At 41.4% G+C, this 19,493-nt stretch overlaps 1 protein-coding gene across 1 annotated transcript in view; it reads right to left on the bottom strand.

Annotated features, from left to right (window-relative positions):
- RBFOX1 (RNA binding fox-1 homolog 1) overlaps positions 1 to 19,493 on the bottom strand; it is a 188,414-nt gene that overhangs the window by 103,643 nt on the left and 65,278 nt on the right. Inside the window, exons 5-6 of the mRNA XM_063314589.1 lie at positions 17,459 to 17,519; positions 5,077 to 5,130 (exon numbers count right to left, since the gene is read on the bottom strand). Coding sequence (XP_063170659.1) covers positions 5,077 to 5,130; positions 17,459 to 17,519 — 115 coding nt within the window. The remainder of the gene's footprint in view (positions 1 to 5,076; positions 5,131 to 17,458; positions 17,520 to 19,493) is intronic.

Raw genomic sequence — 19,493 nt, 5'->3', positions numbered from 1 at the left:
GCCAGGTATCAGTTCTCATTCAATCAAGATAGCATTTAAAAATGCACGTGGAATGTGCCAAAAACAATGAGAAAATCCAATCTAATTCAACACTGAAAATCAGAGGAAAGATGCATTGTTCCTGAACAGGATGAAGCTTCTGAATACATTCAGCTAAAAGAGAGAACAGAGGATGTCAACCCAAACAGGCAGGTATTGGGGGAAGGAAGATGGTTTACCCAGGGAAGTTGAGAGCAGCTTCAAGTTCCCAGTAGAATAGGTGCCCCATTGTATTTTCCCAAATCCTGGAATAGACCTCCAGTAGTTTTGAATTGTCACTTCCTACCAATTAAAGTCCAAAATGGAGTTGTTTCAAGTTTCAAGCTTCAAGTTGTCAAGTCATAACTATATCTTACATTTGCATTGCATTAGGGGACCTTTCCCCACCCCACGTCTCTCTATTGATCTTGTCCTATGGAGTAATTTAACTCCATTCTAATTTTCTTCCACAAGCAGGCTGACTCTCCATCCAAGGAAGTGAGTTATGTATATTCAAGTCGTCTTATGAATCTTATGCATCTTATGAATCTTGTTAAGGTTTACTGCCTTATAGCCTGTGCTGATGGAATATTTAATCAAAGAAATGAGTTGGCAGATATGATGTACAATGTGGTTATGCCTTGTGGTGTGTGTCTTCACTGCCAATTGAGAAATGGGTGAATTTGCCATTCATCAGTGCCATGCTGAAAGCTTTGTATAACCTTCTCCTCTCTCTCTCTCCTTAAAAACTTATTTATCAAGATTAAAGATATTTTAAATCAACAGTTTCTCTACAGATACATCATCTTTATTTCCAAAGTGGCTAAATCTTTCATCATTTAGCAGCTGAAAAAGAGTCTCTCATCCCAACCACAAAGTAATTTGAATTTTCCATGAAACACAAAAGAAAAAAGTAAAAGGATAATGTTGAAAGTCCAAAACACAACCATCAGTGTTTCCTTCCCTTTTATTAACATTGCCATTTAGTGTTGGGCTGCTCATCATTGGGGTTTGATCTTGAGACCTGTCGTAATCAAGTCAGCCATGTAGCAAATTTAAAAAAAGGAAAGAATGAAAATGATTTATGATGATCATAGACCAACACAAAATTTAAAAACAAACAAACCTGTCCTGTCTCCTCCTCCTCCCATTTCTCTTTCTACCCCTTTTTTAAAAACTATCTCTTTAGCCCCAGTTTTGCATAGGGCAACTGCTAGGAAGTTAGGAACATTTTTAAGCATCGTTCTTCTTTGCCTAAATATGTTTCCAGCAGAAGCTTTCATGGAGGTGGAAGTCCAAAAAGTCAAAATGGAAGTCACAAGCAAAGCATTGTTCCTTTTCTTTATGTTTTGAGCATGACTCCTGGTCCCCAAAATCTCTATTCAACCTGAAGGTATCTGTATGTTCCTAATTCAAGACTGGATATGGCTGTATTGCTCTGATGTTTATGGTCTGATAACTTGCTTAGTTAATAACCCCTTTATTAGCCAAAGACGAGGGAAAGTTTAAAGCAAAATTGATTATTTGGGTTTCTCTCCCCAGATATTAATTAATACTTGTATGAATTATACTAATAAGATTTTGGAACAATGATGACTGGATGTTACCAGACTGCAAACTGACTTTCATTTATAATCCCCATTTAGCCAGATTAGTACTCAGACATTTATTTTCTAATGAGTTATGTTTGAATTACCTAAGTAAACTTACAGTATACAAGTACAAAATTTTCTTATTAGCTGAATTTGTGTCCTTACTTACAGACATTAATTTTGACTCATAAATAAATCTATCTAGTTTCTTACTATAAGGGACCATCTCAGTGAAGATATTTAGATTTGATTTTGATAATCACTCAGGAAATGTATTCCACGCTTCAAAATTATGACAGTTCCAGGAAGCTGCTAAACTCTGTGATCTTCTGTGCCAGCACCAGTAGCTAATAACCAGTGGGCTTCATTGCTACAAACCATGATTGCCCCACACCTGGATGGCTTTCAAAGACCAATGGATAGATTCGTGGAAGTCAAGTCTATAGAGTGCTATTAGTCATGATGATACAAAGTTATTTCCAGGTTAGAGCAGATGTCTCCATATACCATTGGGAGGGGAACAGTGGTGGAGAGGACCAGGTCTCTGTCTGCTGCTTTCAAGCTTGGCAACCATGAGAAACAAATGGTAAACTAAGATGAGCTTGGTCTGATCCAGTGGGGGTCTTCTTACACTCTTATTTAAAAGGGATTGGATAAATTCATGGAAGAACATGTCTGTAAAAAGCTATTACTCATGAAGATTCTGTATTCTCTAAGTTAAAGCAGATGACTTCGAATAACAACAACTAAAGAGGCAGGTATATATCTTTCAGCTGCATGTGAACACCCAAGAGACATCTCATTCATCCTGTGAGAAACAAAATGCTGCACGAAGATGGACCATGCCCTGATCCCGTAAGCTATCTTAGGGTCTCATGTAATCATGTGGAAGAAGCCCTGGAAATGGTTACATGACCCTGGATTATGGCAACAGCCAGAAGGTGTCTAATGTAGCCTGATCACTGGCTTTGAACATTGACAGGAGTAATAGAGTTACATCTGAGTGGAAAAACTGGATTATAAACCCATCTGCACAACCAGGGATGTGCTAAGCAGGAGGAACGTGGAGCAAAGAATAACCTTCTTCAAATGACCTCAGATATATTTGCCACAAGCTTCAAAAACCTCTGAAAATGGAAACATGAATGAATACAGACCCAAAACTAAGAGGAGGCGTAGTTCTAAATAGTTATCTGCAATACTGTAAGTAAATACTAGCCATTAGAACACGTTCACCAGGTAACTCTATCTTCTAAGAGTAAGGTAAGATAATTCATGCCCCATATTAATACCATTCTAATGGTGATAAAGATTCTCATTAGTAAGGCCAAATCCTTCACCCCAGGGCTGGTAATAAAATAGCTCTGGGGGAACTCCATAAGACTGCATGCCAAAAATCAATAACATGCCATTTTATAATTAAGAGACAAAATAAATGCTAAAGGAAAGTCCAGTAAATTAAGAAAAGTACTTTCCAGAGAGATGGAAAATATTGATTGCAATGTACAAAATATGTGAGCTCCCCCTAGCCTACTCTTTGAAGGCAATTAGAATTTGGACAGTTAATTCTATATAAGCTTGAGGAAAAAAAATCAATGATTATGCTATGGACATATTATGATATTTGTCATTAACAGCAAGTAATTTGTTATCAAGCAACCAGTGTCTCTGATTAATCAATTAGGGAAGGTTCTGGCTGGGTTGCTTCTATATTAAAGCTGATTACAGCAACTATCACATTCCCATAAACAAAGCCAGGGGTAAAATGTCCCCTTTTCGGGAAAGATGGGCAGTGATAGAAATTTAAATATAAATAAATAATAAATAAATAAAATTAGAAATTGCTCAATGCTTCCTTTAATTCTAAATGGAAGAACCACACATTCATGCATACTGGACGGGGGAATGACAGAATGTGTGCAATGTCGTTGTCATGCAATGCTGTGACTTATATACTTGCATCAGATGTTGGGACACATCACCAGACAGGTGTTGTCATTTTGGCATCCTTGTGGTTTGCTGCGGACACAGCTGAACCTGTGCTGCACAACTGATAATTTTTACTGTCCTAATAGTGCTGCAGTTTAATACAATAAAGAGCAGGCAAGGTGGAGCCTCCAGCAGTGCACTGTGGAGGGATGGATTTGCAGTTAGGGAACCTTGGTACAGGAGTAGATGCATTTCTCTAGATACGTAACATGGGAAAACAGGAACTAAAAATAACTCCCATCCATCCAAATATGAAAATTGACCGCATTTGAAGATGATACTTCAACTCTTTTGACTGGACATCAGCCATTGCAATTCAAGGAAACAGGGTAGTTTACAGCACACAGGACACAGATCAGACCGTTCCCTGCCCTTTAGCATCCGCTACCTGAAGCATACTCCTTATCTCACCTAATGGTAAGATTGCCTAGTAGTGCTGGTGAGCTCTGCCATCACAAATGCAATTCAATAGGGACATATACTTTGACATGTCTGTCCTACTCAAGTGTTCCACCTTCTTCAAAAACAGTAGCTTTGCAACCCTAGAAATATACCTCTTTAAGATTATCAACAGCATCCCCACATCTCTTCGAAAACACATTGTCATCCCCCTTAACTTGGATTGCATGATACTGTGCATGCCCAGAAAGCATACAACTTCTTTCAGGAACCACCAGTAGATGCTGTATGCACTTTGAAGAATCTTTTTGCTTTAGATCCAACCCACTACACCGTGCCTACATATAATTCTAAAATGTCAATAAACCCCCAATAAATGTACAACGTACCCATAATGTTAATGCTAGCATTAAGAAAACTGTGCAACCCCTGCATTAGAGTAAGGTCTCTATGCAAATAGTAATCGATTTGGGAAGAGAGGGAGAGAGAGGGAGAGAAAATCTTAAATTGGCACCCAGAAGAATGTAATGCTGCTTTAAGGTGGTGTGCCTCTTCAGAGGAATCATTTTCACACATTTGGAGAAGAGCCTTCAACAGGTCTGAGTCCATGTGTAAAGCATTAGCAAACTTTGGGGAGTGGGAAATGATGTGATACACAGATGCCTTTTGGGATGGCAGCCTTTTATTGCTAGTAACACATTATTTTGCACGTTGCCATTAAATCAATTATTTCAACAAAAGAGAATTAAAGGTTAGTAGGATCTAGGAGAGTGTTTCTCAACCTTGGCAACTCTAAGACATGTGGACTTCAACTCCCAGAATTCCCCAGAATTCCCCCTGCTGGCTGGGGAATTCTGGGGGTTGAACTCCACACATCTTAAAGTTGCCAAGATTGAGAAACACTACCTAGGAAATTGCACTTTTCGCTCTTAATAAATGTAATTGAATTGAGTCCTAGAGAGCTTTTGGCTTCTATCAATCAAAGAAACAGGCTGATTTGATAGAAAGCAACAAAACGCACCATTTGGATAATCCTGTCCCCTACCACCACCTCAAAATTCATAATACATATGCTTACCTGCATAGAATTCTGGACTATAGACTGCACCAACAACTGGATTTAATTTCCAACCTGTAGTAAAGACAGGAAACCAAACACGGTAAATTTGAGATTACGGCATGACATTCTAATTACTGTCAGTTGGAACTGTACAATTTTTATTTTATATCTTTTAAAGAATTGTATGAAATAACTTTGTTTTCACTTGATGAACAGAGACAAACTTCTTCCTGGTTTTAAATTGCAAGGGCTTAAAAGGACTTTACTCTCACAACACACTAAATCCTAAACCTGGATTAACAAAACACCACTGGTGTGCTTATGTAACATGCTCTACCCTAATAAATAATTTCATGGCTTAGCATAATGGCTAATTCCTGGGTTCATATATAAATGAACCTGACTTCTCGAACATCTTTTCCATAAAAAGAAGTCTACTTATCACCTTTTGTTAGGTTTCAGACAAAAGGTTATGAACTTTCCACTTCCCCAAGTTTTTAATGGAAGATAAAAGCAGAACTTATCTTTTACACTGACGATGTACCTATTATTTTACTGCAGGCATTTTAGGGCACAATGTGAACTTTATTTTGTTGTAAAATAAATTAAAAGAAAGCTAAGCAGGGTTGGACCAGATGAAAGACTTGGATGAAAGACTGCCAGGACTGGAAGCCAGACTGGGAAACTCATGTGTGTGTGCGTGTGTGTGTGTGCGTGTGTGTGTTAAGGGGTAAGCAATGGCAAACCACTTCCACATTGTTGCCAAGAAAGTAAATCTTGGACGTGTCCATTGGCCATCTGAGGTCGAGATTTCCTTTAGCAAATAAACAAATATGGTGTTTTGTTTTGTTTAGTTTTGTCTTGTTTTTAGGAATTACAAAGCTGCTGTCATACTGAAATAGGGTAGTCAATCTTTCAGTGGCCAGGGCCACAATTAATATTTAGGTAGACCATAATCCTGAGAGGTAGATACATACCATGTAAGTTGATAAGACCAGCATCTTCATTTTTAACCCACTTGGAGGTAGAGGCCATTATTTCATAAACAAAGCTAAGCTGATCTTATTGCTAGGCTTACTGTTGAGCCACACAGCCATTTGTGTGTGTTTCCTGCCTTGCAATACCAGAAAACTGCTGCTGAGCTTTACAAAAATGGTCAGAAGAGACTCCCGAGGAACACAAAAACTGGGTCGGGGTGCACGCCTTTTCTAAATGATGCATAAAACTTGATGAATCCATTTTATTTACACCATTCTTTTTTGCCTACTTTAGACTGTGCAATAACCATACAAGTAAGTTTTAGAACAATGTCAGAAAGCAAACTGCAGCCTAAGAGGAAAAGGGCAGGGAGGGGGGAGGAAAGGGAGAAGGAAAGCAAGATTTATTTTCATCCTTCCGCAAATCTTCCAAGCTGATCTAAGCCTAATACTTAACCAACAAAAGCCTTTAATTAATTTAATTTTCTATAATATCTTTATTCTTCTACTTCTGAACAGATAAGCAATTTTGGCTGGTTTTTCACATCTGTCAGACTTTCCTGTCAAGGAGGCTGAAAGATAACCTCAGACATTTTAAGTTATCCTAATGGTACCTCAATTTGTCTTAGGAAGGGGGGGGGGAATGGTGCTCTGGAAGATGCAGATCGATGATCTCAGCTGAAACTTGCTCTCATATTTCATCTCCTTCTCCCACCCAATTTGATGGCTGTATCATCTAACTTGGTGAAGCTCACTCTGGAAAGACTTCATTTATCATGAAAATAACAGCAATTAAACTTTACTTTGTCTTGCCAATGAAGTCTTTGCTGGCCCATAACTGTGTGGGTTAATCAAGTGTGAGGCGAAGTTTGACATATACGAGTGAGGAACTGCCAGGGAACCAAGTCTTCACCATTAGAGCAGGTAAATTCACTACTGTGGGTGCAATTCTGTGAATTTGTCTTGCTGTCACAATACTGATCACAGGTAGAAACTTTTGGAAGAGAGAGGATCAGGGAGGAAAAAAAAAGTCTCTTATGCAGATAGATAGACTGAGTACCTGGACAAGGAAGAGACATAATTTAGCATGATTGGCATGCAAAACTGTATAGATCCCATCTGCACTACTGCAAGCTAAAAATGAGTTACATAGTACAAATAGTATAAGATCCTTGCCAGCAACAACGGAGAGTGACTGTTAAGGGGGAAGGCTATTTGGGTGGTGGCTTGACCCTGGCCGATGATCACTGATCAGTATCACTGTAAGTATCATTGTATTAGGACCCCAGATTGAGTAGAAAGCTGGACTTCCGTTCAGGTCAATGGGATCACAGTTCAGATCACTTCACTCAGCAAAAGAGGGTCAGAATGAGCAAGGAATGCACCAAATTTCAATTCAATTCAAGGTGCATATAGGGCATATAAAGCCCTATATGGAATGGGGCCAGGCTACTGGAGGGACTGCCTCTCCCCAGTCACATCTACCTATCCCATCAGGCCCAGCAAGAAGGGCATGTTGTGGGTCCCTTCCATGAAGGAATGTCATCTGATGGGACCCAGGAGGAGACCCTTTTCTGCTCCAGCACCCACCCTCTGGAACATCCCCCTGAGTCAGATTGATAGAAATACAACAAGGTTGGGGCCAAAAAAATTTGCAAACAGTAAGACAGGTTTGGAAAAAATGGGTACACAAATACATGCAAATCATGGACAAAATCCTTAATTAAATTCTGAATTAATAGATTCTCAAATCTGATGACCCAAACTTGCTGTATCTGCAAAACTGAGAAAATGGGAAAAAACAACATTGAGAGATTCCTAATGCCTGTATGTGAAAAGATGGTACTTTTAACTCATAGAATGGTTGATAACAAAACCAGTGTTAATAAGAATGAGATAACAGTTCTTGTCAAAGAATGTATGTCAATACATTCAAATACAGACACCAAGCCAATGCTACTTAGGGATAATACATTGTTGACTAAACAAAATAAGATGTATTGACCTGATCAAGTGTTTTTGTCTGTGTGCCCCTTGTTGCTGTTGTAGATGATGACGACGACGACAACTGTTATCTCAGTAATGGCATTTGGGGGCAAAGGTTTGGGAAGAAAGAATTGGTCTTCATTTGAATTGTTTGGATTAACAATATTTAGATCAAGGTGGTCCAGGGAGGAAAAATGTCTTCGCCAAGAAAAAGCAGACAACATTTCAAAGCAGACTTTCTCCATGATCTACTGTAACTAGCTTAGTAATGATATCTCAAACTTAGCTCATATTTTGTTTTTCATTTTGCCATGATGGGGAGAGATAAACATGACAGAATCATTAAAAAATAAAGCTGCCCACTTTTCTTTGCCCCACTATCGATGATGGAAGGAAACTATCTCACTAATGAGCTGCACAATGGGTGGAGGGTGAAAATAAATATTTTACAGCCGATTCTGCCTTGATCAAGCTGGGTAAAATTTCCTCCTTTTTTCTGAAGCAGCGTCAGAGAAATAAGATATTTCTTTAGAAAGCTACAGGATAATGGAAACAGGCCGAATGGAAGGCTTTGATATGCCCAATTCCAAGGTTTTCAAAAGAATTGTTCAAAAGCTGAGATTGACACCCCAGGGAGACCAAAAAACAAGAGGAGAGAGAGAAGGAAGCACAGAAAAGTTTCTGTTGCACTTAGAAAGTACAACAATGAATTAATCTGCAACAACTTTTAATAATTATTACACTAACAGCACAAGGACGCTGGTTAGAGCAGGGTTTCTCAGCCATGGCAACTTTAAGTGGAATGGACTTCAACTCCCAGAATTCCCCAGCCAGCATGCTTAAAGTTGCCAAGGTTGAGAAACACTGAGTTTGAGTGTTTGGCTATGAGTGAGAAGGGACGGTTCAGCTTCCCACTTGATCACAGCACTGTAACTGGCTTTTAGTTCAACCCACTTCACAGGATTGTTGTGAAGAACAGGGGAGAAAGGAATACAGAGGAGGAAGAAGAAAATAGGGGAACTGCTGTATATTTGTATAAAGGCAAAACGGAAATACTTTGGCCACATAATGAGAAGACAGGACACCCTGGAGAAGATGCTGATGCTGGGGAGAGTGGAGGGCAAAAGGAAGAGGGGCCGACCAAGGGCAAGGTGGATGGATGATATCCTAGAGGTGACGGACTCATCCCTGGGGCAGCTGGGGGTGTTGACGACCGACAGGAAGCTCTGGCGTGGGCTGGTCCATGAAGTCACGAAGAGTCGGAAGCGACTGAGCGAATAAACAACAAAAACTGTATATCGACCAGTTCTATGAGTTTTTAACAGTTAAAGGGACCTGTACAAGATACCCATTGCTTCCCTGCATTATACGCAACATGAAAAAGAAATGGAAAAGAATCTTTCTCTATTCCTGTAAGACAATAAATAGCTATCCAGAACCAATGATTTAAACTACAGGGGAATAGATGCAGGACAGATATTACATACTAGGAGGACGTTTTTGATGATCAGAGCTATCGACTAGTGGAAGAGGTTGCCTCTTGAAGTTACTGTATAGGTTCCTCTTCACTGGGGGGTCTTGAAACAAATGCTGGATTGCCATCTGTCCAGGATGACTGAAGAGATCTTGCCCTGATAGAATATTAAGATTCAATCTCCTGAATCAAGGAATGTTTTGTAGAATAAATCCTAGCCAGATTAGTTTAAATTAGAGGTCGCCTGACATCATGGGGTGTGGTATCATCAGTATGGCAGGGTCCAGGAAGAGGGCCTTCTCTGCCATGGCCCCCGCCCTGTGGAACACATTACCGCCAGAGGTGAGGCAGGGCCCCACTCTCCCGGCCTTCTGAACGGGAGTGAAAACCTGGCTTTGCCACCTCACTTGGGGTGGGAGGGGGGATAGTCAACCATGGGGGTGGCTGCCATTGTGATGTGGCCATGAGGAATTTATATTTTGTATAATTTTAAATATTTTCTATATCTTATATTTACGTTTTTATGAGGTATTTGTTTTTTATGATTTTAATCTCTTGTTATTTTAATTGAATTGTAAACTGCCCAGAGTTGCTTGCGAAATGTGCGGTACAGAAATGTGAGAGAGAAATGAATGAATGAATGAATACCCAGCTGTACATCTCCACCCCTTGTCAGGCAGGTGATACTGTTGCAGCACTGACCGAGTGCCTGGAGGCAGTAAGGGTCTGGACAGCGAGAAACTGGCTTCAGCTCAACCCTGGCAAGATGGAGTGTCTCTGGGTCTTTGCCCCCCACCCATGGCCCAGGTGATATGTCACCTTTGACTCTGGATGGGGTGGCACTTCCCCAGACTAAGCTGGTGTGCAGTTGGGGGTTTTCCTAGACTCACAGATCCTGCTCAGGAGGAGGTGGCAGCTGGGACGGGGGGGGGGGGGGCTTTGTACAGAGTTGTCTTGTGTGCCAATTGCACCTTTTCCTGGACCAGGAGGCCTTGCTCTCTTTCACTCATCCCTTGGTCACTTCCCGCTTGGATTACTGCAATGTGCTCTACATGGGCTGCCCCTTGAAGACCACGTGGAAGCCACAACTAGTCCAGAACGTGGCAGCATGCGCAGTGATGGGTGCCCCTAGGTTCAGCCACATTACACCCTTGTTGTGCGAGCTGCACTGGCTCCCAGTTTCCTTCTGGGTACAATTCACAGTGCTGGTTATTACCCTAAAGCCCTATGTGGCATGGGACCAGGTTATGTCCTAACAGTCAGGAACCACGCTGAGACAAGGAATAGGTCTCTAGTGTTTTATTACTGCTACATTAGACAGAAAATCCTAACAAACTGAAGAAGCATGGGAAAAATCCAGACAGATAAACCCCAAAGTCAAGGCGGGTCTGATCTGTGTCTCTTTGAATGGCTGCTCAACTCCTCAGTACTATGCATGTGTTTTCCCCCCTAGATAGGGCCCCCCCCTCCAAGCTCCCATGGGAACTGGGCAATGATGGAAATTCTTCAAAGGAAAACTCCTCCAAGGACGAATCACTGCTGCTCTCCAGGTCTGATAACGCTTCTGGCCCAGGTGGCTGCTGCTGGAAAATAGCTAGATAATTAGAAGATTCTTCCCCCCTCCCCCTTGGGAAATGCAAGCCAGAGGTGGAGGGCTGCGGCTCCCCCTCCTCCTCTCTCTCTGGCCTCAGAGCCTCTGGCAGAGGTGGAGGTTGCCAACTTACGAACTCCTCTGCTTGGGATTCCTCTGCTTGCTAGGCCAAGTGAAGAATCTCTGGTAGAGTGCAAGGCTTGGGTTTGTGTGGGAAAAGCTGATGGAATTGTTGAACCAGTGCTGGTGCATGCACATCTCTGGCATTTTCCCATGTGCGCTCTTCCTCAGGGTACCCTTTCCAGTGTATTAAATATTGGATGCCCCTTCCCCTCCTCCTAGAGTCCAGAATTTCTTCGACTTTGTATTCCTCCTCCCCCTCCACAATTACTGGAGGTGGGGGGGGGCATTTGCCATCGTAAGATACTTGGGGGAGGGTCTTTGGCTATCAAGGCTCTGTGAAAGACTGGATCGATTTTCATGGATGCTGGCAGCTTTAAGCAATAAGCCACTGGATTTATCTGCTGTACCACAGTGAAAGTGCCCACAAACATAGAGTCCAACTTCTTGGAGGGCCTGGTAGAGGTCAAAAACTTGGTAGAGAGCCACACTCTGTCTCCTACTGCAATCGCTGGCCCCTCTTGTCTGTGAGCATCTGCAGCTCTCTTGTACGCACTCTTTGCCCTGTTCAGCTGCTCCTTTAACAACTCCTGTGTGGCTTGTTGCTCTTTAAGAAAATCAGCCGTGGCTGGAACAGCTCCCTGCTGGGAGGAGGTGGGCAACACCCGAGGGTTAACCCCGTAGAGTGCCTGGAAAGGAGACATCTTGGTAGAGGATTGCACAGAGTTGTTATAAGTAAATTCTGCCATGGGGAGCAGGGCTGGCCAATTGTCTTGGTGATAAGTGGTGTAACACCTGAGATACTGCTGTAACCATTGGTTAATTTTCTCAGCTTGCCCATTACTAGCCAGATGATGTGATGATGATAGGTGGATCTGGACCCCTAATGACTGGAAAGGGGCCCTCCAGAACTTGGAAGTGAACTGAGGGCCTCTGTCACTCACCAAGTGATTTATCATGCCTCTATACCTAAAAACATGGTCCATAAACAACTCTGCTGTGGCTTGTGCAGATGGGAGGCCCTTGCAAGGAATAAAATGCACCATTTTAGTGAAAAGGTCCACCACCACTAGTAAGGAAGTCAGCCTCTGGACCGGGGGTAAATCAGTGATGAAATCCATGGAGATTGTATCCCAAGGCCTACTGGGGGTGGGTAGGGGCTGCAAGAGTCCTGTGGGCTTCCCTGGGAGAGGCTTGGCTCATCTACAGGTGTGACAAGAAGCAATGTAACCCTTTATGTCTGCAGTCATCTTAGGCCACCAGTAGTCTCTCAGAGCTCTAGGGAGAGTTTTGAAAACACCTCTGTGGCCTGCCATTTGATGGTCATGGCAAAGTCTCAGTACTTCTTCCCTCAATGAGGGGGGAATGTATAATCACCCGCTATGCCAGAGGATTCCTGCCTCCACATTAAATGGGGAGGCAGTGTCTTCCGGGCTCCTCTGGAGGTCATCCATCCTGGCCCTGGCATATGGGTCCTGTTGATGCTGAGCTCTGACTCTTGTAAATAGATCCTCTGCTTGTCTGCCTGCTGCTAAAATCTCTGTCTGGTTCCCCCTCATAGACTGCTGAAAGTTGTGAGGTTGTAATATGGTAGCCTGCACGTTCTGGTGAGTAGCAGGGGTTGCCTGAATGGATCGAGACAGGGCATCTGCCAAACTGTTCTGTGCCCCGGGAACATAAGAAATAACAACATTGAAATGGGAGAAAAACTGGCTCCATCTGATTTGGCGTGGGGTGAGGGATCTGGTGTTTTGTAGAAGCTGTAAATTCTTGTGATTGGTGCAAACTTTCACAGGAAAGGTTGCACCTTCTAGCCAGTGCCTCCACTCTTGAAATGCTGCTTTAACTGCCAGCAACTCCTTGTTAAAAACATCATAGTTTCTCTGCTGGTGAGAGTGTGCAGGAGAAAAATGCACAAGGGAGCAATGTATTCTCTGTTTTGTTAGTATATTGCAATAAAACAGCCGCAATAGCAAAATCTGAAGCATCTGAATGCATTATGAATTGCTTTGTGGGATCAGGGTGCTTTAAAAGCGGCTGGGATGCAAAGAGCTGCTTAAATTCTTGGAAGGCTGCTTGCTCCCTCTCTGCCCAAATGAATTTTGATCCTTTCTTCAAAAGCTGTGTGAGGGGTTTAGCCCTGTCACTAAATTTATTTATGAATCTCCTGTAAAAATTGCAGAACCCTAGAAATTTTTGTACCTCTTTCACATTTCAGGGGGGTTGCCAAGAGAGAATTGCCTGGACCTTAGAAGGATCCATGGATATGCCTTCTGTTGATATTTTATAGCCCAGGAAATGTAATTCAGTTAAATTGAAGGCACACTTCTCTAGCTTGGCAAACAGCTTGTTCTCTCTCAGTCTTTGTAAGACATTACATACATGGGTTACATGAGTTGTAGCATCCTCAGAGAATATTAATATGTCATCTAGATAAATGACCAGATACTTATCTAGTAAATCAGAGAAAATTTGATTCATAAATCGGGAAAATATGGCTCCTGCATTAGACAAGCCAAAGGGCAAAACAAGGTACTCAAATTTACCAAACCTGGTATTGAAGGCAGTCTGATATTCATGCCCCTCTTTCATCCGGATCAGATTGTACGCATTCCTGAGGTCCAACCTAGTAAAAATGCATGCTTTCTGTAAGTGATCCAGCAGATCAGATATAAGGGGGAGTGGGTAATTTTCCTTGACCGTGACTTTATTGAGGGAACTGAAATCATGCACCACTCTCATGGGTGCCTCCTGGTTTGCCGGTGCCAACGGGTCAGGCTTCTTTGGTACAAAGAAGGTAGGACCAGGCGCTGGGGAAGTAGATGGTCAGATGAAATCCTTTTGGAGATTAGAATCCAAGTAATCCTTTAAGGTGGCTAGTTCCTTGGGTGACATGGGATATTGTTTCCTTGCTGGAATCTTGGCTCCTGGTATTAACTCAATGGTGCAATCACAGTCTCTATGGGGGGGGGGGGTAGTTCTGTGACCTCTTGTTCGCTGAAAACATCTGCAAAATCTGCATACTTGGCTGGCAACTGGACCCCCCCTGCTTCCATGACTGCGTTGGTTGCTGGAGAGAGAAGAGTGGCTTGAATCTTGTGGTGCTGGCATTCCTTAGCTAGGAAGGAGATTGCTCCCGTAGTCCAGTTCAAAAATGGGTTGTGGATCTTCAGCCAAGGTGTGCCCAGGACTATAGGCACATTAAGTGATGCAGTAACATAAAGTTGGATCCACTCAGTGTGGTCTCCCATTGTTAGTTGCACCAGTTCTGTGAACCTTCTAATCGGCCCTGCCTTGAGGGGCTGGCCATCAATGGTCTCAACTTCTATGGGACGTGGCAATTCCATGGTCAGGATGTTCAGGTCTTGTACAGTCTGTATATCAATAAAATTGGTGGAAGCTCCGGAATCCACAAGGGCCTCTAGCTTGACCTGGTGCTCTGGGTTTACGTGCATTGTGACTGGTAAGTAGTAAAAGGATTGCCTGGAATCCTCGGAATGAGTCCTTCTTAATTGATTGATGGTCTCCCTGATGAGCTCTGTGTAGGGAGACCGACGGAGTTTCCCTGGTTGGAAGTCGAGGTGGAGGTGGCTCTTGGTTCTGCTGCTTGCCCTGGGGCTCTTACAGAATTTGCTTGGCTTCTCGCTGGGCAAGCTCTCACCATGTGCCCCTGGACTCTCCAGTAGGAACAGAGGGCTCTCTCTCTCCTTCTCTGTCTCTCAGCCTCAGAAATAAGCCTCCTGCTCACCCCGATTTGCATTGGCTCCTCTGGTCCTGAGTAAAGAGATGCTGCGGAGAGAGCTGGAAATTCTGGAAGTGCTCTGAGCCCCCTGTTTCTCCATGGCTGCATCTGTCTGAGCTCTTCTAGCCTGGTGTCTATGACCACAGACAGTTGATATAAACCTTCTAGGGTAGCTTGCGTTCCCTGGCACACTAATTCAGTTTTAATTTCTTCATCCAGCCCCTGTTTGAATTGGTCTTTCAAGGCACTCTCATTCCAGTCCAGATCTCCTGCTAACAGGTTGAAATCAGCAATGCAAATTCCCACCCCCTTGTTGCTTTGCTTGAGCTTCTGAATTTCCCGGCTGGCAGTGACCTCTCTGATCAGGTCGTCAAAGTGTGCTCGGAATTCTGCCAGAAAATTCTGGTAGTCGTTGAGAATCGGGTCGTTGTTCTCCACCATGGGAATAGCCCATTTGGCTGCTGGTCCCTTTAGCAGACTTAGGATGAAGGTGACTCTGGTTCTGTCTGTGGGAAACTCTGCCGGTCTGCTGTCAAAAAACATTGTGCACTGTGTGAGAAAGGTTCTCAACTGTCCTGCTTCTCCTCCAAACTTCTCTGGTAGACTGCCCTGGGATCTCAAGACTACTGGCAGAGCTGCTGCTGCTGCTGCTGGCACCGGTTGTGGGTTAATCGGAGCTGGTTGTTGTAACTGCTGTAGCATGGCAGCTTGTAACGTGTTGATCTGGAGATCTACTTGTTGTTGATGTTGTTGTAATGCTGCTGCCAGTTGTTGGATGGCTTGCCGAATTTCCTGGTTTTCCAAAGACATTTTCCCAAATGTCTCTTCCTTTTTTTTTTTGTTCCTCCCTCTTTCAATGGGAGTAGTAGAGTTTGTTAGGATAGATGTCCTAACAGTCAGGAACCATGCTGAGACAAGGAATAGGTCTCTAGTATTTTATTACTGCTATGTTAGACAGAAAATCCTAACAAACTGAAGAAGCGTGGGAAAAGCCCAGACAGATAAACCCCAAAGTCAAGGTGGATCTGATCTGTGTCTCTTTGAATGGCTGCTTAACTCCTCAGTACTACGCATGCATTTTCCCCCCTGGATAGGGGCCCCCTCCTGCTCACCATCAGTGCTCATGACAGGTTACCTGTGGGACCACTTCTCCCTAAGGACATCTGCCCATCCTTCCAGATCAGATAGGGTGGGCACGCTTCTACCCCCTTCCCTTAAATGTTTGCAACTTATGGGGCCTAGGAAGCATGCCTTTTCCATGGCAGCCCCTGCCCTATGGAACACCCTTCCTCTTGAAGTTCAGCAAGACCCCACCCTTTTAACTTTCTGAAAAGCACTCAAGACCTGGCTTTTCCCCCAAGACCTGGGAGAGGGTGAGCTAAGTTTAGTTACAGTGCCAGGATTTTTTGGTTCAAATATTTTTTGGTTTTAATGTTTTTGGTTTTAATGTTTTTGATTTTAATATTTTTATTGTACATAGATGTGGTTTTATCTTTTGGTTGTGAGCCACCCAGAATTTGGTACAAGATGAGCAGCATATAAATGTTATAAATAGATAGATAGATAGATAGATAGATAGATAGATAGATAGATAGATAGATAGATAGATAGATAGGATCCGTATGGTATTTAGTACATGATGGGCAGCCATATAAATGTTATAAATAAATAAATAGGATCCGTATGGTAGGCCCTGACATATTATTATGTTACCATCATTTTTTGTTCTCAGTAAATCATTTTCTTCAAAAAATGCCCCCAAATCTGTCATACAGATATTATATTTCTTTGACTTATAGTTTATGTTTGCATTTTTACAGGCATACAGCATAGTTCATTTTTTTTCTAGAGACGCACCTCCAATATACTTTTTTCCTGTTATGCAGCTTTCCACAACACATGCATAATTTAAATGCAGCTAAGCAAAAATACTTTTTTGCACACTTTTCCCCAATATACACTGATTTTGTACAGAACTGTCTTGTTCAACATTAACCTTTTGGAATTTCTCCTCAAAGAATGAATGCCACCTGACCATTTACTGCTAATGTCTGCTTCAAGCACAGGGCAGTTAAACAAGGTTTCCACAACAGGCCAACCTACAGCTCAGCCATTACAAAAATGCCACAGCATCTACTGGGGAGGGGGGTCATAAAAGCCAAGATGGCAGCCATGATCACACTATCAAAGCCCCTTGGCCTCAATCATCTGGTCACAGCCACTATTTTCTGACCCTTCCTCTCCCCATGGATCTCCCTGCACCCAACTGTAATTTGTTAATGTGACAGATGGGGAAAAAAAATTGTAGATAGTGATCAAAATAAGAATATTAAATTAAACAAAACCCCGGTTTTGTCTGGAATAAGCCCAGTTTTTCTCAGTCTGGCCCAGACTCATCATTTATCTCAAGGTTTGGATAAGGTTATGCACCCCTACCTTAGGCAGATCAGGAGATGGAGGCTAAACAAAAAACAAAAAACAAAAAAACTACCAGTATTTCTTGTTCTTACCATTTGTATAAGGGTTAACCGTCTTCTTATTCGTCATGACGCGTGCTGTTGCATTATTTACCTAAGCACATAGAAAAAAAGAAATCAGTACCACTTCTTCAAGATAAAAAGGTCCATGATAGTAATGAATGCATGCTTTATTTTTGGCATTAGTCATGTTTAAATGCAATTTAATTTATTCCCCCCAAAATTAAAAAAAAAATAATAATAATAAAAGGCAGGAGGCGCATAACAAAATCATACTATTTATAATTACATTTACTCTCATCACCATTTTATAAAACTTACAAATCATTTCAATAAAGTAACACCATTTCCTTTAAACTTTAATAAAGAGACATTAAAAGCAAATTAAAAGGCTTTGCATAATTGAAGATTTAAGAGCATGCTTTTTTTATTCCATGGTAACACTGAAACAATAAAATATTTAAAAACAGAACATGAAAAAAAACTGTATGAAGGAGCATGCGGTGGAGTAGAAAGGGGAAAGAGACAAGGTACGCAGGGGTTAAAAAAGAATGGAGAGAGAAAGAAAAAGAAAAAGGACAAATCTTAGCAGTGTGCAACATAACCCTTTCAATATGTACTGTTGGAAAAGCAACATGTAGCATTCAACATTGGGGAACATGAGCCTTGTTTATTCATTGCAAGAAACTAACAAAACCATTCAAGCTTTCAAAATCACAGCTAACAAAAGGATAAAAGAGGGTGCATTATTTAACACAATATGGAGTTAACAATCTGAGTAAGATGTGCACAAAAGTCATATCCTTAGTTCAGTCAGTGTCTCCAAGGCTTGCTTAAAACGGACACTCAGTTTACAGGCGTACCGAGATATATATATATATATATAAAAAAAAAATAGAGAGAGCATCAAGAAAACTCAAGACGACAAGTCAAAAAAATCCACGTGGTATATATCAGCGCTTTAAAAAGATACGTGAAACGGCAGATGGACTTCTACACTTACCAGTCAGCACCATCGCCAGCATGGGGCATGTATACAGTTACCATGGTTACTGAGATGGTGAGGGCCCTAAGAGCCACCGCCGAAAGGGGAAAATGGAAAGGCAAAATATGCAACATCTTACTCAAAAGACGACAGCAATTTTCAATCGGTTTTTTTTTCTTTTGCTTTTAAGATTCTAACAAATACAACTCAGGCAGTGTTGAAGTGGATCCAGTGGTTTAAGTATAGAGATAGATATATATCTATCTTTATATACATTTAGACAATGACTTTTATGGTGAAAATTAGAAGGACCTTCTGAGTACTTGGCTGGGAACGTGTCCAAAATGGAAAGTTTATGGTCCTTGCTTTGTTTGTTGGTTTCTTTCTTGGATCTAAGTGAAATGCTATTCAAATGGAAAATTTCTCTGATTGCCAAAAGATAATTTGGAAAGCCACTGTAAATCCTGCATCAAACCTGCAGTGAAAAGAAGGGGAGGAAATGGAGGAGAAACAAAAGAAACAGAATCCCAAATAAAGGAAAAAGAATAAATGTTAAACGCACACACACACACAAACCAAAATGGCCTTACTGTTTTGCTTCAACACTTCATTTTGAGAGTTTTTCCAATTTTATTTTTTTAAAAAAATCTATTGCACCCATTGTCTTACAAAACCTTTCAGATCATAGCACAGTATTAAAGCTTGTCACACGTCTGGCATACAATTTTTAGCAGTAATCGTGATGATAAAAAAACAAAAAATTGAAAAAATTAAAAAAAAAACATACCGAAAGAAAATAAGAAAAAATAATAAAATCAAGGAGGTATTATATATATATATATACATATATACATATATATATAATAGTATATTATACAATATTATATAATATTATATAATACATAGTAATATCTATATATGATATATTCCATATATATATATATATATATATATATATATATATATATATATAATATCTCAATGGGAAGGAAAAGGGAAACACAGAAGAGACAGTAATGATGCATCTGAAACAACAAATGAGAGTGAGGCAAACATTTATAAAAAAGATGAAAAGGAAAATAT

The sequence above is a fragment of the Candoia aspera genome, chromosome 14 (genome assembly GCF_035149785.1).
Source record: "Candoia aspera isolate rCanAsp1 chromosome 14, rCanAsp1.hap2, whole genome shotgun sequence".
Taxonomy (NCBI): Eukaryota; Metazoa; Chordata; class Lepidosauria; order Squamata; family Boidae; genus Candoia; species Candoia aspera.
The sequence above is the reverse complement of the archived record's forward strand: the minus strand, read 5'-3'. Positions and strand labels throughout refer to the sequence as shown.